This window comes from Trachurus japonicus, chromosome 13 (genome assembly GCF_045865225.1).
Source record: "Trachurus japonicus isolate A0001 chromosome 13, Traja_1.0".
NCBI lineage: Eukaryota > Metazoa > Chordata > Actinopteri > Carangiformes > Carangidae > Trachurus > Trachurus japonicus.
The window spans coordinates 28347063-28368625 of NC_140919.1; the positions used below are offsets into that span (position 1 = coordinate 28347063).

The window sequence follows — 21563 nt, forward strand, 5'->3', positions numbered from 1 at the left end:
ATAACAGACACTAATTGAATGTAGCCTAAAACTAAAATCTGTCTTGTGTTATAAAAGTAAAAAAAAAAAAAAAAAAAGAATATAAAATAGACCGAATCGCCTTGTTGTTTACATTCTACTTCCGGGTAGAAAACCAGCACGTAATTTGAATGAGATCAATTGTAACGAACGAGAGTTTAGCTCTATATATCATATTTTTCACGCCCTATCACCGTTTAGACAAATCTGAAATGATTGAAGAAACATTACTATTTCTGTGTGTGTGTTTTGTGTTGCTATGTGTTGTATTTATTCAGTTTGGGGGAATCACGGTGTCTAGAAAGCATCAATGGCTGCAGCTGACAGGGACAGCTGACGGCGGTAGCTAAGCTAACGGCGGTATAAGCTAACACCAGGACGTCAGCTGTTAAAACACTCCCGTTGTCGGACATGACATGAAACTACTCCAGTTAGCTCAATCATGTTATAACTAAGATATCTGCTGGAGAAAATATTGACTTCACGTTACATTTCAAACTTCATGAGATGTGTGTAGCCCTAAATGAGAAATTTTCTCCAAATATCAACTAAATAGACAAAAAACACACAAAATGTACAGAGCTGGAGCTGTTTGTCATTGTTTATTTATTTGTTTTGGGGTTTTTTTCTACACAGAAAACAGTAAGTGAGGGGGTACCCTCACTTAGTGTTTTTTTCCCCCTTGACTGGCGGCGCCCCTCCAGCAGTTGGCGCTCTTCTTATAAAACAAGAAACTAACATCAGCTACATAGTTAGTTTAGGCTAGATGCCAGTTGCTTTGTTGATGTTTCTGGTGTCTGTGTTTTTTGTCAAGAGGCTTAAAAGCAGCGGGATAAGTTGTTGCACACAACTTGTCTTTTTCCTTGCACCAGTGATTGACATATTGGGGTGAACGTGCGCTAACGTGTTTGATGCGTTTCTAGCGATGCATTGCGCATCCGTAAAATAGCACCAACGGACCTGTCCGGTGGACCAGTCGCAAGCTGCTTTACACAGTCTATGGTCGCGAGCCGTTGTGTTTCATTGAGAAGCCATGCGGGGACATAACTGAAGCAGGCAGGTCTCCTCTAACTTCACACTCTCATCACTTCACTTCTTCGCCTGTTATGACGGTTGCTGGCAGCTTTGGGGCTCATTACCGCCACCTGGATTGGAGTGAGGACTCAACTTTTTTTTTACGTTTTAAAAAAAATATTCACTCAGACGTATTCGTGCTGTGACTGTGTGCTCCGAACCGTGACCCTCATACCGTGACGGCACGGGATGAATACATACACCCCTAATAATGTGTCATATCCATCTCTCTCTCTCTCTCTCTAACATTTTGTATGGGATAATGTGTTTTTCATCCTGTTAAGTCAACTGGATACAGTACAGATCAAGCTCTGCAGTATCTTGCCTCTCTCCTTCCCTCGCGCTATGGCACTGTTTGCTCCTCATACTCCATTAATATCCCCTCACATACACTCACCCGTGTAGCCTACGTCGCACAGCATCATCACAGCAGCAGATGAGTGGACTGGGAACACACACACACACACACACACACACACACACACACAATGGGAAGACGTCATCCACCCCTTGAATAGTTCATCACTTTCTCCTCCAAAGTCCCTCCTCTCCAGGCAGCTTTCAATAGTACTCATTCATGTGTGCCGCTGTGCCTCTGATCTGCAGTACAGAGCTTTTCACTCTCTCACTTTTCTCTGCGACTGATTGAGGTTTGATCTAGAAGGTGAGACTATTATGTTCCTGAAATATTTTTGCTGTGCTGTTGTTTTCGCATTTGTTCTTAATTTACACGCTGCACTGTTTTTAAAAGTAGACACTTGAGGTTTTTGCTCAAAAATAAATACTTAAGACAAATGAAATCCGTCTTAATCATCACCTATGGGCTTCCAGTAGGCCTACTGTGTGGAGGTGCCTTTGTGACTGCTCCATGTTGCTGTGACTATACATAACTTCAGTTCTGCAAATTCATCAATTTGTTCTGTCACATTCAAGAGGTTCTACAGGAGTCAGCTCTGGAGTTCACTGAGCTCAACATGATGTTCAGGAAACCAGTCTGAAACGACTTTAGTTTTGTGATGTGGAGATTCATCCTGCAGGAAGTAGCCATGTAGCCATCAGAAGACTGGGATGAACATGGCCTACACATCATGATTGACTGGTATTGAGGCCAAAAGTGTGACAAGAAAGCATGGAGGAACCACATCTTCCAACCACCACCACCAACCATCTACTACCTCAGCACAAATCCAGATCCTTCAAACATTTTTATCTAGCTATACAGTAGCTCACCCATTTCTAAAGAGTGTGTATATGCATTACTATAGCTTTTCTGTCAGCTATAACCTTTCTGTCGCTTCTCCTCTTACCTCTCTCAAAACAGAGATTTTTTGGCACCAGAAGAGAAAAATCTATGGGCTATATTCTGCTTTCTGCTAACAGAGAAATAGATAAAGGATACAATTGAACCAGTGTGATCCTCATTTTAGAAGTGAAACCTTTTAAATGGAAAGTGACTTTTGTAAGAGTGTGAAAGTTAAGTTTTGGTCTAGATGTGCGAATGATTCAGACTGATGAATGTTGGAGGTGTATGCAAAAAATACCACTAAACAACAATAAGAGGACAGCTTTTACAATAATTTCAGACAAAACAATAGGTGAAGGTCAAAACAATAGTGAACAATCAATTCATTTTTGTGTGAATATCATTTTATTGTAACATCTTAACCAACAGCCTTTAATGCAGCTTTGACAAAAACACTTGTCACTGAAACTCCTTATCATCTAAAAGAAATGAAGACTTGTTTAAACCAGTAAAGTAAAAATCTCTATACACATGGATACTACTCAGTGCGTGTTACCTTGACATGTCACTATTCTCGCCCCAGCTTTTAAAAATCTATTTCTCACCTGCAAAACAGGCAAAGTGTTAAAAGTTGTTAATGTAAAAATGTGGGAGTGGATTTGTCAGGACCTCTACATGCATTTTATCACACGATTTCATTCCTTCTACCAACCAAGGAAAGTAAATCAAGTAAAAAGTGTTCATTCTCAAATGCTTCACATCCACTTGTATAACAGCGCTATAATTTTGAAAAAATGTGATCCTTTGCATCCTGTGAAGTAAGTGACATACTTCAGATATAGCAAGTTTATGGCTATGATTAATGTATCAAATCAGTTCTTTTCAAAAGTTTTAACTGTAGCTTATATTAGCACATTCATAGTGACAGTTACTTGTTTTCAAATGGTAGTTATTGCATTTGGGAGTGAAACTTGAAACTATAAAATAAATATCTAATAGACAGCACAACGCTTTTCTCCCTGCATTTCAAAGCAATTCATAATTTAAATGGAGGACACACTTTTTTGAAAAATTAGGAAAAAGGCACTTATTAAAAATGTTGTCATTAACCTGACATTATTCATTTCAACGTCTGTAAATTCTTCTGAACATCTTCAGAAATATTTACATAAGAAACTGAAGAATGTCAGATTATTAAAAACATTTTAATGAAAAAGAAAACATGCCTTGGTCCTCTTGTTCTTGATCCCCTCTTCTGCCTTTAGAGGACATATTCTGCTACATGATGGCTTGCCACTCCTTAGCCAGTCATTGTAGCAGCCTTAAAGTAACATAATTTTTAGTGGGATATTTTCAAATGGTTAGAAGAAAAAGGTCTATTGATTTACCTTTAAAACTCCTTTCACTTATTTTTTTAAAGCGCCTAACATCACAACATTTTTTCTCAGCATCAGTCAGGGTGTGTATCAAAGCCTCAGTCACAAAATATACAGTGGTGTCTTTTTCTGGCAGTGTACAGTAAAAACATAAATACAAAAATAGATTAGCAGCAGGTTGGCCTAAATGCTCAAGAGCAACCTGTAACCAGATGGTCACAGGTTTGATCCCCAGATAGAGTCCAGAGTTTCCTGCTCACGCACTGTGACTAGGGTAACAGCACGAGCAAAATGCTTATAATATAAAACTACGGCCGAAAATGAAAATAGGCCATCTTCTCAAATAGCTCACACTTTTCCTTCAAGACAAACAAAATAGGTTATCAAGTCAAAAAAATATAATTTCTACTCTTGACTCTGGCGAATATGAAAATAATTACATTTTGGATTGAAGGGCTACTGCTTCAAAAAAGCAATTATATAGTTATATTTACATAAATATTACTCTGGCCTGTATTGTAGTGGTTCAAAATGAATTATTTTGAACTAATTATAAAATCATGGTCAAATCCATGATGCTGATGTAATAAATGACTCATTCCAGCGCATTTTGAACACACAAACAACAATAAATAATGAAGCAATATGACATGGTTACATTCAGAGTCAACCCAGTAAAACCAAACAAAATCTGATAAATAACTTGGACTAAACTAACAAAATTTGTAGAATAACAAAAAACAGGCACATTGAAAAATGGAAAAAAAGGGAAATATATATTACTCTATAGCTGTAATAATGACAAAATTGCTGGTTAATGAAATGTAATTGTTTTTCATCACAATCATACTTCACTATTTAAAATATAAAATAAAGACTTTTCCTTAAGAGAGGTTTGTCATGTTGCAGTTAGCTTACAAGAATACTGCGACCTCGCCCAAGAAAAACATACAAATGAAAAGACATTTAAGATATCATTACAGCATCTTCAGTTTAAGTCTGACATCTCTTGAGTTGTTGTCATGACTGTCGAAGATTCACCTGTTTGTGTTTCTGTGGTAACTGTGCGCTGGGTGATTCTGGTGGTCTTGGTCACCATGGTGACATTTCCTTCCTCGGTGAATGAGACTTGGTGGTCCTCTGACATTTCTTGCGAGGTGAAGACAGGCCCTGAGGTGTGAAGGCAGAAAGAGCCCAAGACGTCGACCTCACCTCCAACCTCTCCCTTGCGCTGGGCTTGAGGAGAGCCCTCTGGGGTTATCTGGAGAAAGCCTGGGAGAGGAGGAGAGGAGAGGAAACAAGAACAGGCGAGTAGAGAAAGCAAGGGGGAGAAAAGGTGGAGTAATGAGGGAGGAGTGTAACAGGGGGAAAGGAAACTTAGCCTTGTGTAGTAGGGACAAGATAGGAGATTATGTATTAATGAATTATAGAACAAAAACAAAAATATAAAAGGTAACAGCAAGGACAAATTGTGTGGTAATTAAGTGCACATTGTGATGATAATATGGTAAAATAATGATAGAACACCGGTGTGAACTATTAAGTTCATACAATATCAACATTATTGGCAATTCTTAAAGATTTATACAATTATTCACCTTATCTCATACTGCACAGTCTGGAGAAACTTTTCTTTTCTTTTTTAAAGATGTAAAAGGTAAAAATGAACACAGTAAAGGCTGCACATTTACTGGAAAAGGAAGGTCCACAACTCAACTCCATTGTTTGCAACACTGGCCTGTGTTAAAAATCTGTATCTCTATAAACATGCAACTCAATCCATGAAATGCCTTGGAATCCATATCTCACATTCAAATTGAATTTTACGCCATTGTTACACAACATCAAAGAAGCTCCCACTATCCCTAATTGGCCACATTGCATTAAACACTACTCTCTCTGCCTGGTGGAAGGCAAATTAAATTCTCAACCTTCAACTCACCCTGTGTAGCTCCACTCCGGACACAACCCCATGTTCAAAATCAACAGAAAAACAATCCACTTTACATCATGGAAACAGAGAGGAACCAGCCGAGGGGACCTTTTCAGTGATGGCTCTCTCATGACCTTCGACCTACTGAAACAAAAATTCAACCTCCCCAAAAACTGCCAACTTCAATACCTACAGCTAAAAGAGACCATAGAAAAGTAAATGATATCCGCAGCTTTCATAAATCGACCTCATGTCACTCATGAAATTAAATTCACTCAAACCCAATAAACTTCTTTCCCAGATCTATAAACTGTTCTCACATCATGACAACACCACTTCGCTACCAACACATAAATGGACCTCAGACCTACAGATTCAAACAACACATAACAACACATTCACCATGTCATCCAACACTAACACAAAGCTAATTCAATACAAAGTACTACACAGAACACACATCACCATAAAATGCACCTGATGAGCCTCACTGATACCAACACCTGTACACACTGTCCAACCATAACTATGCACTCTGGTACTGCCCCCCAGTCAGACAATTTTGGTTGGAGTTGGTCATGGGAGAGCTATCCAAGATCCTCAGCCTCAGCATCCCACTCTCCCCCACCATAGCCCTGCTTGGTGACCTCTCCAAAACATCTTCAAACATTCATCCACAACAACCATTGCCAAAAATCATAATCTTACTCAATTGGAAAGACCGAACAAAACTATCAATAAAACATTGGTTCAATCTGCTAACCTACACTGTTAATCCTTTTTCTTATGTCTTATTTTTACTTATTTATTTATTTATTTTTATACATCTCTCTCTATATATTTTTCCTTTTATTTTCTTCTCTCCTCTATTCTTCTTTTTACTCCCAACAATTTCAACACCCCTCAAAATGCCTGCTCAATAGCCCTTATCACAAATTCCACTCCCTCCTTTTATTTTCTGTTCTGTCCTAGTTTGTTTGTTCTGTTGCCCCTTGTCCGATGCTGTTCTGTACTTGTCTAACTGTCTCGTAATGTGTGCATAAATGATTAAAAAAAAAACTGTATCTGAGCCTAAAGCTAAGAAAACCCTGGTTATTTTTGTGGGGATTTGACAAATTTTTTTACTGAAGGCTCAGAGGACATAACACAATGAATAAAAAAAAAGACACAATTCTCAATATTCACATTTATTCATCTATTGCCTCATAAAATGCTGGATACTATCAATTTCCATGTCTAATTCTTTTTCAAATATGCTGTTCTGTTCTGTTGTTATCCTTACCTGTCGAGTGAGGCTTCAGAGTGAACTTCGGGACCTTGAACCAGTGGGAGGACTCTCTTTCTTCAGAAACTTTACTTTTGCTGTCCACCTCACTCCAAGCCTGGACCTTTGTTGACCTGAACTCCATTGTTGAAACATCAGGTGACTCTGAGCTGTCCCTGTCCAGCATATCTGTTCTGGCATGAGATGACACCACATCCTTGGAAGTCTCCTCACTGAAACTTGTGAACATCTTGCTTGATTTTGCTTCAAAACCTATAGCATCTCCCCCGACTTCTGCTGCCGATGAACCTTTTCCTTTCACACTCAGTTCTGTGTCTTCCTCCCCAGTTACCATCTTGCCATATGGGCTTGTCAACTCCACCTTTGGAAGTTTGATTTTGCCACTGAATGTCCCTTTATCGTCCTTGGAGCCCTTGTGAGGACTTGCATTTTTTTCACCATTGAGACTTGAATCTTCACCCTTGAGGGTTACATCAAAGGACCCTGACTTGCCAGGAGAAAATGACACTTTGGGCATTTTCATCTTTCCTCCCTTTGACTTGTCTCCAGCCTCCCCCCCTCCCTCTGTGCTCACAGCAGCTGATTTATCTTTAGATTTCCCATAGTTTGGCTTAATTGTTATTTTGGGCAATTTCACTTTGACGTCTCCTGCCTCAGTCTCGGCAGTTGGCTCCTCTTCTTGAAACGCTGCACACGGAGAAGGTTTATCTATTTGTGGGGGATCTACCAAGACGAACACTGCTTTCTTCACTTTGGGCATTTTAGGACCCTCATACTGAATTTCTGCCCCAGAGATTCTTCCCTCGGGAGAGGACATTGCAGGTAATGGGACACCAAACTTTGGGATTTTGATTTTCTTGCCTTTTTCTCTTTTGTTATCATCTTCATCTTGAGATGTACCAATATCAAACTCTATGTCTGGGATCCTGGGAACTTTGATTTCTGGTGATGAGAGGTTACCCTCTCCCAATGGTTCTAGGTTTGCTGAATCTTGTTTGGTGTTTAGACTAACACCGGGTAATGTGACCTCTGGTACTAGGACATGAGTATGACCTTTTTCCTCTTTATGAGCATGGTGAGTTTCAACTTCAACTTCATATTCACATCCCTCTTTAACCAAGCATACATGTTTGACTTGTCCATCTAACTCCAAATTGCCACAGTTTTTGCAAGTTTTTGCCTCTGCTGTTCCGTGTTGGCCAGCTTTCTTTTTTGGCATTCCAATCTTGAATTTTGTACCTTTGACTTTAGGTCCCTTTACTTTGCTGCTGACTCCTGTTGTGAGATCTAAGTCAGGTAGTTCAACTTTCTTCCTGTCCTTCTTGCCCTCTCCTCTATGCAGTCCTATATCAAGTTCCAAGTCTCCTTTTGGACCTTTAATATCAATTGTTGGCATCTTAAGTTTCAGACCTTTGTGTTCTCCCTCATCATGCAAATGTGCTTCTGCATGGGCCTCTGTGTCTTGCTTAGACATATTGACTCCGCCCCCTTTACCCTTATTTTCAAATTTGGGACCATCAGTCTTTCCTTTTGGCAGTGAAATGTCTACTGAGGGCACCGGCATCTGTGACATTTTAGATTTGGCTCCCTCTCCCTCAATATCCAATTCTACTCCTCCAATTTTTCCTTTGGGGAGAGTGATGCCAACATCTGGCATTTTCAAATGAGGCATTTGTAATTTCCCTCCTCCATCTCCCTCCATTTCAACTTCTGGACCTTTAATTTTGCCTTTTGGGAGAGAGATATTAACACCTGGCATTTTGAATTTTCCATCTAAATCTCCCTTTATCTCAACTTCTGGAACTTTAACATTTCCTTTAGGCAGTGACATATCAATCGAGGACATGCTAAAGTGTGGTAATTTTCCACTGTCTCCTTTGACCTCAGCATCTGGACCTTCAATCTTTCCTTTGGGCAGTGAAATATCAAAATCTGGCATTTTCATGTGAGGCATTTTGAACTTCCCTCCAGTACCTCGTTCCATTTCGACTTCTGGACCTTCAATCTTTCCTTTTGGAAGTGAGATATCAACAGAGGGCATGCTGATGTGTGGCATTTTGAATTTTCCACCGTCTCCTTTGACTTCCACCTCTGGACCTTCAATATGTCCTTTGGGTAATGAAATGTCCAAATCTGGCATTTTCATGTGAGGCATTTTGAACTTTCCTCCAGTACCTCCCTCCATTTCAACTTCTGGACCTTCAATCTTTCCTTTAGGCAGTGAGATATCAACAGAAGGCATGTTGAGGTGTGGCATTTTGAATTTTCCACCTTCTCCTTTGACCTCCACCTCTGGTCCTTCAATCTTTCCTTTGGGCAGTGAAATATCCAAATCTGGCATTTTCATGTGAGGCATTTTGAACTTTCCTCCCTTACATCCCTCCATCTCGACTTCAGGACCTTCAATCTTTCCTTTTGGAAGTGAGATATCAACAGAGGGCATGCTAAGGTGTGGCATTTTGAATTTTCCACCTTCTCCTTTGACCTCCACCTCTGGTCCTTCAATCTTTCCTTTGGGTAGTGAAATAGCCATCTCTGGCATTTTCATGTGAGGCATTTTGAACTTTCCTCCCTTACCTCCCTCCATCTCGACTTCAGGACCTTCAATCTTTCCTTTGGGCAGTGAAATATTAAAGTCTGGCATTTTCATGTGAGGCATTTTGAACTTTCCTCCCGTACCTCCCTCCATCTCAACTTCTGGACCTTCAATCTTTCCTTTTGGAAGTGAGATATCAACAGAAGGCATGCTAAGGTGTGGCATTTTGAATTTTCCACCTTCTCCTTTGACCTCCACCTCTGGTCCTTCAATCTTTCCTTTGGGCAGTGAAATATCCAAATCTGGCATTTTCATGTGAGGCATTTTGAACTTTCCTCCCTTACCTCCCTCCATCTCGACTTCAGGACCTTCAATCTTTCCTTTTGGAAGTGAGATATCAACAGAGGGCATGCTAAGGTGTGGCATTTTGAATTTTCCACCTTCTCCTTTGACCTCCACCTCTGGTCCTTCACTCTTTCCTTTGGGCAGTGAAATATCCATCTCTGGCATTTTCATGTGAGGCATTTTGAACTTTCCTCCCTTACCTCCCTCCATCTCGACTTCAGGACCTTCAATCTTTCCTTTGGGCAGTGAGATATCAACAGAGGGCATGCTAAGGTGTGGCATTTTGAATTTTCCACCTTCTCCTTTGACCTCCACCTCTGGTCCTTCAATCTTTCCTTTGGGCAGTGAAATATCCAAATCTGGCATTTTCATGTGAGGCATTTTGAACTTTCCTCCCTTACCTCCCTCCATCTCGACTTCAGGACCTTCAATCTTTCCTTTGGGCAGTGAAATATCAACAGAGGGCATGCTAAGGTGTGGCATTTTGAATTTTCCACCTTCTCCTTTGACCTCCACCTCTGGTCCTTCAATCTTTCCTTTGGGCAGTGAAATATCCATCTCTGGCATTTTCATGTGAGGCATTTTGAACTTTCCTCCCTTACCTCCATCCATCTCAACTTCAGGACCTTCAATCTTTCCTTTGGGCAGTGAAATATCGAAGTCTGGCATTTTCATGTGAGGCATTTTGAACTTTCCTCCCGTACCTCCCTCCATCTCAACTTCTGGACCTTCAATCTTTCCTTTTGGAAGTGAGATATCAACAGAGGGCATGCTGAGGTGTGGCATTTTGAATTTTCCACCTTCTCCTTTGACCTCCACCTCTGGTCCTTCAATCTTTCCTTTGGGCAGTGAAATATCCATCTCTGGCATTTTCATGTGAGGCATTTTGAACTTTCCTCCTTTACCTCCCTCCATCTCGACTTCAGGACCTTCAATCTTTCCTTTGGGCAGTGAAATATTAAAGTCTGGCATTTTCATGTGAGGCATTTTGAACTTTCCTCCCGTACCTCCCTCCATCTCAACTTCTGGACCTTCAATCTTTCCTTTTGGAAGTGAGATATCAACAGAGGGCATGCTAAGGTGTGGCATTTTGAATTTTCCACCTTCTCCTTTGACCTCCACCTCTGGTCCTTCAATCTTTCCTTTGGGCAGTGAAATATCCAAATCTGGCATTTTCATGTGAGGCATTTTGAACTTTCCTCCCTTACCTCCCTCCATCTCGACTTCTGGACGTTCAATCTTTCCTTTTGGAAGTGAGATATCAACAGAGGGCATGCTAATCTGTGGCATTTTGAATTTTCCACCTTCTCCTTTGACCTCCACCTCTGGTCCTTCAATCTTTCCTTTGGGTAGTGAAATATCCATCTCTGGCATTTTCATGTGAGGCATTTTGAACTTTCCTCCCTTACCTCCCTCCATCTTGACTTCAGGACCTTCAATCTTTCCTTTGGGCAGTGAAATATTAAAGTCTGGCATTTTCATGTGAGGCATTTTGAACTTTCCTCCCGTACCTCCCTCCATCTCAACTTCTGGACCTTCAATCTTTCCTTTTGGAAGTGAGATATCAACAGAGGGCATGCTGAGGTGCGGCATTTTGAATTTTCCACCTTCTCCTTTGACCTCCACCTCTGGTCCTTCAATCTTTCCTTTGGGCAGTGAAATATCCAAATCTGGCATTTTCATGTGAGGCATTTTGAACTTTCCTCCCTTACCTCCCTCCATCTCGACTTCAGGACCTTCAATCTTTCCTTTTGGAAGTGAGATATCAACAGAGGGCATGCTAAAGTGTGGCATTTTGAATTTTCCACCTTCTCCTTTGACCTCCCCCTCTGGTCCTTCAATCTTTCCTTTGGGCAGTGAAATATCCATCTCTGGCATTTTCATGTGAGGCATTTTGAACTTTCCTCCCTTACCTCCCTCCATCTCGACTTCAGGACCTTCAATCTTTCCTTTGGGCAGTGAAATATTAAAGTCTGGCATTTTCATGTGAGGCATTTTGAACTTTCCTCCCTTACCTCCCTCCATCTCAACTTCTGGACCTTCAATCTTTCCTTTTGGAAGTGAGATATCAACAGAGGGCATGCTAAGGTGTGGCATTTTGAACTTTCCACCATCTCCTTTGACCTCCACCTCTGGTCCTTCAATCTTTCCTTTGGGCAGTGAAATATCCATCTCTGGCATTTTCATGTGAGGCATTTTGAACTTTCCTCCCTTACCTCCCTCCATCTCGACTTCAGGACCTTCAATCTTTCCTTTGGGCAGTGAAATATTAAAGTCTGGCATTTTCATGTGAGGCATTTTGAACTTTCCTCCCGTACCTCCCTCCATCTCAACTTCTGGACCTTCAATCTTTCCTTTTGGAAGTGAGATATCAACAGAGGGCATGCTAAGGTGTGGCATTTTGGATTTTCCACCTTCTCCTTTGACCTCCACCTCTGGTCCTTCAATCTTTCCTTTGGGCAGTGAAATATCCAAATCTGGCATTTTCATGTGAGGCATTTTGAACTTTCCTCCCTTACCTCCCGCCATCTCAACTTCTGGACCTTCAATCTTTCCTTTTGGAAGTGAGATATCAACAGAGGGCATGCTAAGGTGTGGCATTTTGAATTTTCCACCTTCTCCTTTGACCTCCACCTCTGGTCCTTCAATCTTTCCTTTGGGCAGTGAAATATCCATCTCTGGCATTTTCATGTGAGGCATTTTGAACTTTCCTCCCGCACCTCCCTCCATCTCGACTTCAGGAGATTCAATCTTTCCTTTGGGCAGTGAAATATTAAAGTCTGGCATTTTCATGTGAGGCATTTTGAACTTTCCTCCCTTACCTCCCTCCATCTCAACTTCTGGACCTTCAATCTTTCCTTTTGGAAGTGAGATATCAACAGAGGGCATGCTAAGGTGTGGCATTTTGAATTTTCCACCTTCTCCTTTGACCTCCACCTCTGGTCCTTCAATCTTTCCTTTGGGCAATGAAATATCCAAATCTGGCATTTTCATGTGGGGCATTTTGAACTTTCCTCCCTTACCTCCCTCCATCTCGACTTCAGGACCTTCAATCTTTCCTTTGGGCAGTGAAATATTAAAGTCTGGCATTTTCATTTGAGGCATTTTGAACTTTCCTCCCGCACCTCCCTCCAGCTCAACTTCTGGACCTTCAATCTTTCCTTTGGGCAGTGAAATATCCAAATCTGGCATTTTCATGTGAGGCATTTTGAACTTTCCTCCCGTACCTCCCTCCATCTCAACTTCTGGACCTTCAATTTTTCCTTTTGGAAGTGAGATATCAACAGAGGGCATACTAAGGTGCGGCATTTTGAATTTTCCACCTTCTCCTTTGACCCCCACCTCTGGTCCTTCAATCTTTCCTTTGGGCAGTGAAATATCCAAATCTGGCATTTTCATGTGAGGCATTTTGAACTTTCCTCCCTTACCTCCCTCCATCTCAACTTCTGGACCTTCAATCTTTCCTTTTGGAAGTGAGATATCGACAGAGGGCATGCTAAGGTGTGGCATTTTGAATTTTCCACCTTCTCCTTTGACCTCCACCTCTGGTCCTTCAATCTTTCCTTTGGGCAATGAAATATCCAAATCTGGCATTTTCATGTGAGGCATTTTGAACTTTCCCCCCTTACCTCCCTCCATCTCGACTTCAGGACCTTCAATCTTTCCTTTGGGCAGTGAAATATTAAAGTCTGGCATTTTCATTTGAGGCATTTTGAACTTTCCTCCCGCACCTCCCTCCATCTCAACTTCTGGACCTTCAATCTTTCCTTTTGGAAGTGAGATATCCAAATCTGGCATTTTCATGTGAGGCATTTTGAACTTTCCTCCCGTACCTCCCTCCATCTCAACTTCTGGACCTTCAATCTTTCCTTTTGGAAGTGAGATATCAACAGAGGGCATGCTAAGGTGTGGCATTTTGAATTTTCCACCTTCTCCTTTGACCTCCACCTCTGGTCCTTCAATCTTTCCTTTGGGCAGTGAAATATGCATATCTGGCATTTTCATGTGAGGCATTTTGAACTTTCCTCCCTTTCCTCCCTCCATCTCAACTTCTGGACCTTCAATCTTTCCTTTTGGAAGTGAGATATCAACAGAGGGCATGCTGAGGTGTGGCATTTTGAATTTTCCACCTTCTCCTTTGACCTCCACCTCTGGACCTTCAATCTTTCCTTTGGGCAGTGAAATATCCAAATCTGGCATTTTCACGTGAGGCATTTTGAACTTTCCTCCCGTACCTCCCTCCATCTCAACTTCTGGACCTTCAATCTTTCCTTTGGGAAGTGAAATATCAAAATTTGGCATTTTCATGTGAGGCATTTTAGTCTTTCCTCCTGTACCTCCCTCCATTTCAATTTCTGGACCTTTGACTTTACCTTTTGGAAGCGAGATATCAACAGAGGGCATGCTGAAGTGTGGCATTTTGAATTTTCCACCTTCTCCTTTAACCTCCACCTCTGGACCTTCAACCTTTCCTTTGGGCAGGGAGATATCAAAATCTGGCATTTCTATGTGAGGCATTTTGAACTTTCCTCCCTTACCTCCCTCCATCTCGACTTCTGGACCTTCAATCTTTCCTTTAGGCAGTGAAATATCAAAGTCTGGCATTTTCATATGAGGCATTTTGAACTTCCCTCCAGTACCTCCCTTCATTTCAACTTCTGGGACTTCAATCTTTCCCTTTGGAAGTGAAATATCAACAGAGGGCATTGTAGGATGTGGCATGTTGAATTTTCCACCTTCTCCTTTGACCTCCACCTCTGGACCTTCAATCTTTCCTCTGGATCCCTTAATTTCAACATCTGGTCCTTCTACCTCACCAGTCTTTACTTTGGGCAGAGATATGTCAAAGTTTGGCATTTTGATACCAGGCATCTTGAATTTGGAATCTCCAGCACCATCCATTTCAAGGTTTGGTGCATCAAAATCTCCAGATTTTACTTTTGGAAGAGACATATCTATTGTTGGCATTTTTATGTGAGGCATTTTGAATTTCCCTTCACCTCCTTTAATGTCTGCCTCCGGTCCTTCAATCTTTGTGGACTTTCCTTTTGGCAGGGATACATCTAAGTCTATTTTGGGAATGGAAACATCAATTGTTGGCACTTTGGGAATTTTTAGGTTTCCTTCATAACCTTTGATATCAGCCTCTGAGACATCAACTTCTGCTTTGGGGAGAAGAACTTCAGTCTCTGGTGTTTTGGCTGTTGGTAGTGACAACTCAACAGATGGCATTTTGACTTTAGCCTTAGCTTCATGGTCACCCTTTGGCCTTGATAAAATCTTTTCTTTGGAACCAAATCCTGGCATGGAGAATTTGGGTAGTTTCATCGTGACATTGGGTGCATGTAAGCCACCTTTCCCTTCCACATCTGCCTCCAATTTGGCATCAATCTCTCCTTCCGGGAGTTGGCCTTTTGGTGATGATATTTTAAACTTGGGGAATTTCACTTTGTATTTTGATTTATCATAATCTGGGCTTTCAACATTAAGTTCCTGCTGTGGAATGTCAATTTTTCCCTTTGCCACTTTAACACCCACATCAGGACAAGACACTGATGTATCTGCATCTTTTTTGGATATTCCAAATAAGGGAAACTTGATTTTAGGCTTTTTTATCTTAACCTTTCCATTTCCATCAAACTCTACTGATGGTGGCCTTATATCTCCTTTTACATTTGGTTGGCTGTGGGAAATATCTCCCTTGGGGATTTGTCCTGATATCTCCAAATCACCACCCTTCGACTTTCCACCAAACCTGGGAAAAGTAAAACTGGGGACTTTAATGGATACATCAGGTGGATCAAAGCTGCCACCTGAAGAAGGTCTCCCTCCCTCTGCTTTCAGAAGCTCCACCTCCACATCGTCTCCTTTTGGTTTTGTGAGGCCAAAGTCCAAATCCACCTTTGGAGCTGTGATGTCAACTGTTGGTAGTTTGACAGAGGGAAGTTTGAGAGATGCACCTGCACCTTCCACACCACCTGTCTCAATGTCCGTACTTTTAACTTTCAACTTGGCTGGTTTAATATCTCCTTTGAGACCAGACATCTCCAAATCTCCTGAAATGTCTGGACCACTGGTGTCCACTTTGGGTTTTTTTTCTTTCAGACCAGAAGACAGGCTGAGGTCTAAATCAAATTTTGGGAGATTTATGTCAATAGTTGGCATGTGGAGCCCACTACTCTTTTTACCATGAAAGTCAACTTTTGGCATTTCAAACTTTCCCTTTCCAGATGGTCTTTCAATATTGATATCTCCCTCCACTCTTCCCACTGGAACTGACATGTCAACTTCTGGCATTGCTGGTATCATTCCACCTTTCATCTCTGGTCCCTCCACTTGAATATTGCCCTTTGACAGGTTCATCTCTGGAAGTGAGTCAAATTTACCTCCCTTTATTTCAGGACCCTCAATACTGAGGTCAGCATCAGTCTGTCCTTTGGGGACTGAAAGGTCAATGTTTGGCATGTTGATTTTTCCTCCCTCAAGTTCAGGACCTTTTATATTAATCTCTGGTCCCCTAGCTTTCATTTTAGGAAGAGAGATATCAATAGAGGGCATGTGAAACTTACCCCCTTTCCCAGCATGTCCTTCAATGTCACTTTCACCTGCTGCTTTTCCTTTTGGGAGAGAAATGTCAATGTCTGGCATCTCAATCTTCCCTCCCTTCATTTGTGGGCCTCCTATTTTGGTATCACTTTCTGGGAGACTCACTTTTGGTAAAGACACGTCAAATTTTGGCATTTTAAACTTACTTCCCCTCACATCAGGGCCTTCAACACTAAACTCACCCTCAAGTTTTCCTTTGGGGAGTGAAATGTCAACAGTTGGCAGGTTAACATCTGGACCCTCAAGGGTGATATCCACCTCTGGAGACTTAAATTTTGGGAGTGACACATCCACATCTGACTTTCCTTTTGGAAGTGAAATATCAACAGTTGGCATTTCCATTTTTCCTTTCATGTCTGGTCCTTTCACATTGGTGTCAACTTTTGGGAGACTCACTTTTGGTAAAGAAATATCAAATTTTGGCATTTTGAATTTACCCCCTTTCACATCAGGTCCTTTGATGTGTGCACCTTTTACTTTGATGTCACCCTCTGGCAACCCACTTTTTATGTCAGGGCCTTCAACATCTAGGTCACCCTTAAGTTTTCCTTCTGGAAGTGATATTTCACCTTTAAATTCGGGTCCTTCAATATCAGCATCAGCTTCCTTTGTTTTTATTTTAGGAAGAGAGATGTCAAATTTGGGCATGTGAAACTTTCCTTCTTTATCACCATGTCCCTCAATGTCAATATCCTTTATGTTCCCTTTAGGGAGTGAAATATCAATGGTTGGCATTTCCATTCTTCCCTTAACATCAGGTCCTTCTAGTTTGACATCCCCCTCTGGCAGGTTCATCTCTGGAAGTGAAACATTAAATTTGGGCATTTTCAATTTGCCTCCTTTTACCTCAGGACCCTCAATACTGAGGTCAGCATCGGCCTTTCCTTTGTGGAGTGAGAGGTCAATGTCAGGCATGTTGATTTTTCCTCCCTCAAGTTCAGTATCTCCTGTGTTAAGCTCTGGTCCCCTAGCTTTCATTTTAGGAAGAGAGATGTCAATAGAGGGCATGTGAAACTTGCCTCCTTTTCTAGCATGTCCTCCAATGTCAGTTTCTCCATCAAGTTTTCCTTTGGGGAGAGAAATATCAATGTCTGGCATCTCAATCCTCCCTCCTTTAATGTGTGGCCCTTTCATTTTGGTATCACCTTCTGGGAGACTCACTTTTGGTAAAGACACATCAAATTTCGGCATTGTGAACGTACCCCCTTTAACATCAGGGCTTTCAACACTAAACCTACCCTCAACTTCTCCTTTGGGGGGTAAAATGTCAACAGTTGGCAGGTTAACATCAGGACCCTCAAGGCTGATATCTACTTCTGGACACTTAATTTTTGGGAGTGACACATCCACATCTGATTTTCCTTTTGGAAGTGAAATATCAACAGTTGGCATTTCCATTTTTCCTTTTATGTCTGGCCCTTCTACATTGGTGTCAACTTTTGGGAGACTCACTTTTGGTAAAGAAATACCAAATTTTGGCATTTTGAATTTCCCCCCTTTCACACCAGGCCCTTCAATATTTATATCACCCTCAGTTTTTCCTTTAATGTCAACAGTTGGGATAATGACTTTCCCTCCTTTAACATCAGGACCTTCAAGGCTGACATCTACATCAGGGGATTTTGTTTTGGGCAGAGAGAGATCGAGTGATGGCATGTTTAGCTTTCCACCTTTAACTTCACTGCCTTCAACATTTATCTCTGGTCCCTTCACTTTCATTTTAGGAAGAGAGATGTCAATGGAGGGCATGTGGAACTTGCCTCCTTTACCAGCATGTCCTCCAATTTCAATTTCTCCTTCTGCTTTTTCTTTGGGGAGAGAAATATCAATGTCTGGCATCTCAATCTTCCTGCCCTTGATGTCAGGCCCTTTCAATTTAACATCACCCTCAGGAAAATTTACCTTTGGTAATGAAATGTCAAATTTTGGCATTTTTATCTTCCCCCCCTTCACTTCAGGACCTTCAACATTTATGTCACCTGTGATTTTTTCTTGTGGAAGTCCAATACCACAGGATGGCATGTCATTTTTCCCATCTTTTCCAGAGTGAATGCCAATATCGATATCTCCCTGTGCTTTACCCATAGGAAGTGAGATGTCAAGTTTGGGCATTTCACACTTTCCACCTTTGACTTTGGGACCTTGAAAATGAACATCTTTGATTTCTGGTCCCTCAATATTTGTGTCACCTTGCTTTGATTTTATTGTAGGCAGAGAAACATCAATTGAGGGAATATGAAAATGTCCTCCTTTGCTTGTAGTTTCAGTGTCACTCTCTATTTTTCCTTTTGGAATGGAGATGTCAACCGAGGGTCCCTCAAGGCCAATATTTCCCTCAGGCATCTTCGTCTTTTGTAGGGATACATCAAATGTAGGCATCTTAAACTTGCCTCCTTTTCCTGAACGTCCTCCAATATCTACCTTACCCTCTGCTTTTTCTTTTGGAAGAGAGATATCGATTGTAGGCATGTTAATTTCACCTCCTTTCATTCCACTTCCCTTTAGGTACAAATCTGCTGTTGGAGGTTTAAACTCAGGACTTTCTATGACAGCGCCTCCTCCTTGGGATTTCATCTTTGGTAGCGACACATCAAAAGAAGGCATCTTGAGCTTTCCTCCTTTGATTTCAGGTCCTTCAACATCAGCCTCTCCCTCCTTGGTTTTCATCTTTGGGAGTGAGATGTCAAAAGAAGGCATCTTGACCTTGGACATGCTTCCACAACTGCCCTCAAGCTCCAAGTTGTCCTCTAAGTTTTCCTTTGGAAGTGAAAAGTCAACATGGGGAAGATCAGGGCATTCTAAATTGACATCTTCTTCAGGTAGTTTCATTTTTGGGAAAGAAATATCTACAGAGGGCATACAGACTTTGCCTCCTTTTACTTCTCTGCCATCAATGTTGAAATCTCCCTCTATGTTTCCTTGAGGAATTGAAACATCAGCATCATGTATATTGAACTCTCCACTTTTGAATTTAGGTCCCTCCAAAACAACCTCTCCCTCAGGTGACTTGATTTTTGGAAGACCTACATTAAATGAAGGCATTTTAAACTTGTGTCCTTTTCCATCTATATCCACCTCACCCTTTAATTTACTTTCTGGTAAAGAAATATCTACTGATGGCGCTCCAGTTTTCCCTCCTTGCAAGTTGACCTCAGCACCAGATGTCCCCATCTTGGGAAGTTTAACATCAGGTGAGGGTATTTTAAACTTCCCTCCTTTTAAAGATGGACCCTTCATTTCAGTGTCATCTTCTATCTTTACTTTAGGCAGAGATATATCAATGGACGGCCCCTCTATGTCTATGTGACCTTCTGGTTGTTTAAGCTTTGGTAAAGAAGCATCAAAGGTAGACATTTTGATTTTCCCTCTTTTCCCATGATGTCCTTCTACTTCAATGTCTCCCTCCATTTTGCCTCTGGGCAGAGAAATGTCAGGTGTGGTCACATCAATTTTACCTCCTTTTACTTCCGGGCCTTCAACATCTACTTTCATCTCACCTGTTTTCATCTTTGGGAGGGAGATGTCAAAAGATGGTGACTTGAATTTTCCTACTCCCCCTTCGATGTCAATTGTTTCTGCTTTGCTTTTGGGAAGGGTCAAGTCTACATTTGGCAACCTGAAGCCTCCTTCCATCTCATGTCCTTTTATATTTGCTTCTGACTGATTTGCTGTTGACATCATTTTTGGTAATGATATATCAAAATCAGGCATTTTGAACTTCCCATCACCACCGACATAATACTCCATATCCACATTTCCACCTTCTGGGCATTCAATATCCTCAGGTGATCCGATCTTTGGCAATGAGATATCAACCTTTGGCATAGAGATTTTGGGCCCTTTAAAACTGCCCTCCACCTCATCAGGAATTCGTCGTCCAGTGTCCATTTCCAACTCTACATCAGGTACTGAGATGTCAATCGCAGGCATTTTGATTGCTGTCTTCCTAACTCCTTCATGCTCCTTCATTGATATGTCAGACTTTCCCTTCATTTGTGGTAAAGAAATATCAAAAGAAGGCATTTGAAGAGATGAACCTTTTCCTGACAGATCACCCTCCATCTTTAGTTTTGTTATATTTGCTTCAGGGGGACTAATCGCCCCATCTCCTTTCATTTCTACTTTTGGAGGTGTGATGTCAGCATGAGGCATTTTCAGGGCATCAGTTTTTATTTTGATGTCGCCATCTATTTCATCTGAATGACGTGAGAGTCTAACTTTTGGTAGTTTCAACTTTGGCATTCTGAGCTTTGCATCTCCTTTGACTCCTTTGTTATCAGGTTTTCCAACAGCCACATCAGCCCCTCCTTTGATGTTTGTTTTAGGAGCTTTTATTTCTGCCTTTCCCCTCACCGAGGGCAAAGATGCCTCAGCTTTTCCTGAGGGGAGTGCAAACTCCACATCAGGTGAGTTATCACCTGATAAACTGAACTCCACTGATGGTGGCTGGATGTTCACATCTGGAGGCTTCAGCTCCACAGATCCAGTCTCTAAAGCTGAGCCTGACTTTACTTGTTTGGTCTTAGGAAAGGCGATTCCAAACTTGTGTCCTTTTTCTTTTGTTCTTACTTTGGCTCCAGGCATCTCAGATGGAGAAATATTCACTTGTCCCTCAAGTTCTGCTGATTCCACTTTTCCTCCCCTTGCTTTCATATGAGGAAACCTGGGAAACAGTGTATGGAAAAGAAAGGATTGTAAAATAGCCAAGAAAAAAAAGTTACATTTAGTTTAATCAGGGGTGCAAACTCATCAGGGGTAAAAAAGGTGACAAGATACTGACCCCCTAGGTGGGTCCGGGGGCATGTTCCCCCGGGAATTTTTTTTAAAAACCAACTTTAAAGGTGAATTTACAGTCAATTTTAGCCTGAGACTAGGGTCCAGATTTGCTCAGGTTTACACTTTAAACAACTCATTTTTATGTAACAGGCGTTACATATTTACTAGGGGTAAGTTATCTAACAAATGCTGAGAACAATTAAGGGCCTTTCACACCGAACGCGGTATGCGCTGCGCCCACCGCGAGGTACAGCGCAGACAGGCGCAGAGCAGGGCGGCAGCGCGTACACATATGGCGCGAGTTGCTGAGCAACCGAACAAATAAGACAGGATTTGGGGGGGGTATATGCAAAGATATGTTCGCCAGGAGC

General features: G+C 41.5%; 1 protein-coding gene across 9 annotated transcripts in view; it reads right to left on the reverse strand.

The window, feature by feature from the left end:
* Positions 1 to 3263: 3263 nt before the first annotated feature.
* The window catches only part of prx (periaxin), a 37819-nt gene continuing 19519 nt past the window's right edge, over positions 3264 to 21563 (reverse strand). The window contains exons 8-11 of one of the 9 annotated variants that reach the window (XM_085795735.1): positions 14790 to 21079; positions 9330 to 13820; positions 6927 to 9128; positions 3264 to 4983 (exon numbers count right to left, since the gene is read on the reverse strand). In XM_085795735.1, the coding sequence (XP_085651861.1) occupies positions 4700 to 4983; positions 6927 to 9128; positions 9330 to 13820; positions 14790 to 21079 (13267 nt within the window). In that variant the 3' untranslated portion in view covers positions 3264 to 4699. Of the gene's footprint in view, positions 5094 to 6926; positions 21080 to 21563 lie in introns of all 9 variants that reach the window. The other 8 variants (XM_085795728.1, XM_085795730.1, XM_085795732.1 and 5 more) reach the window with 8 other exon arrangements.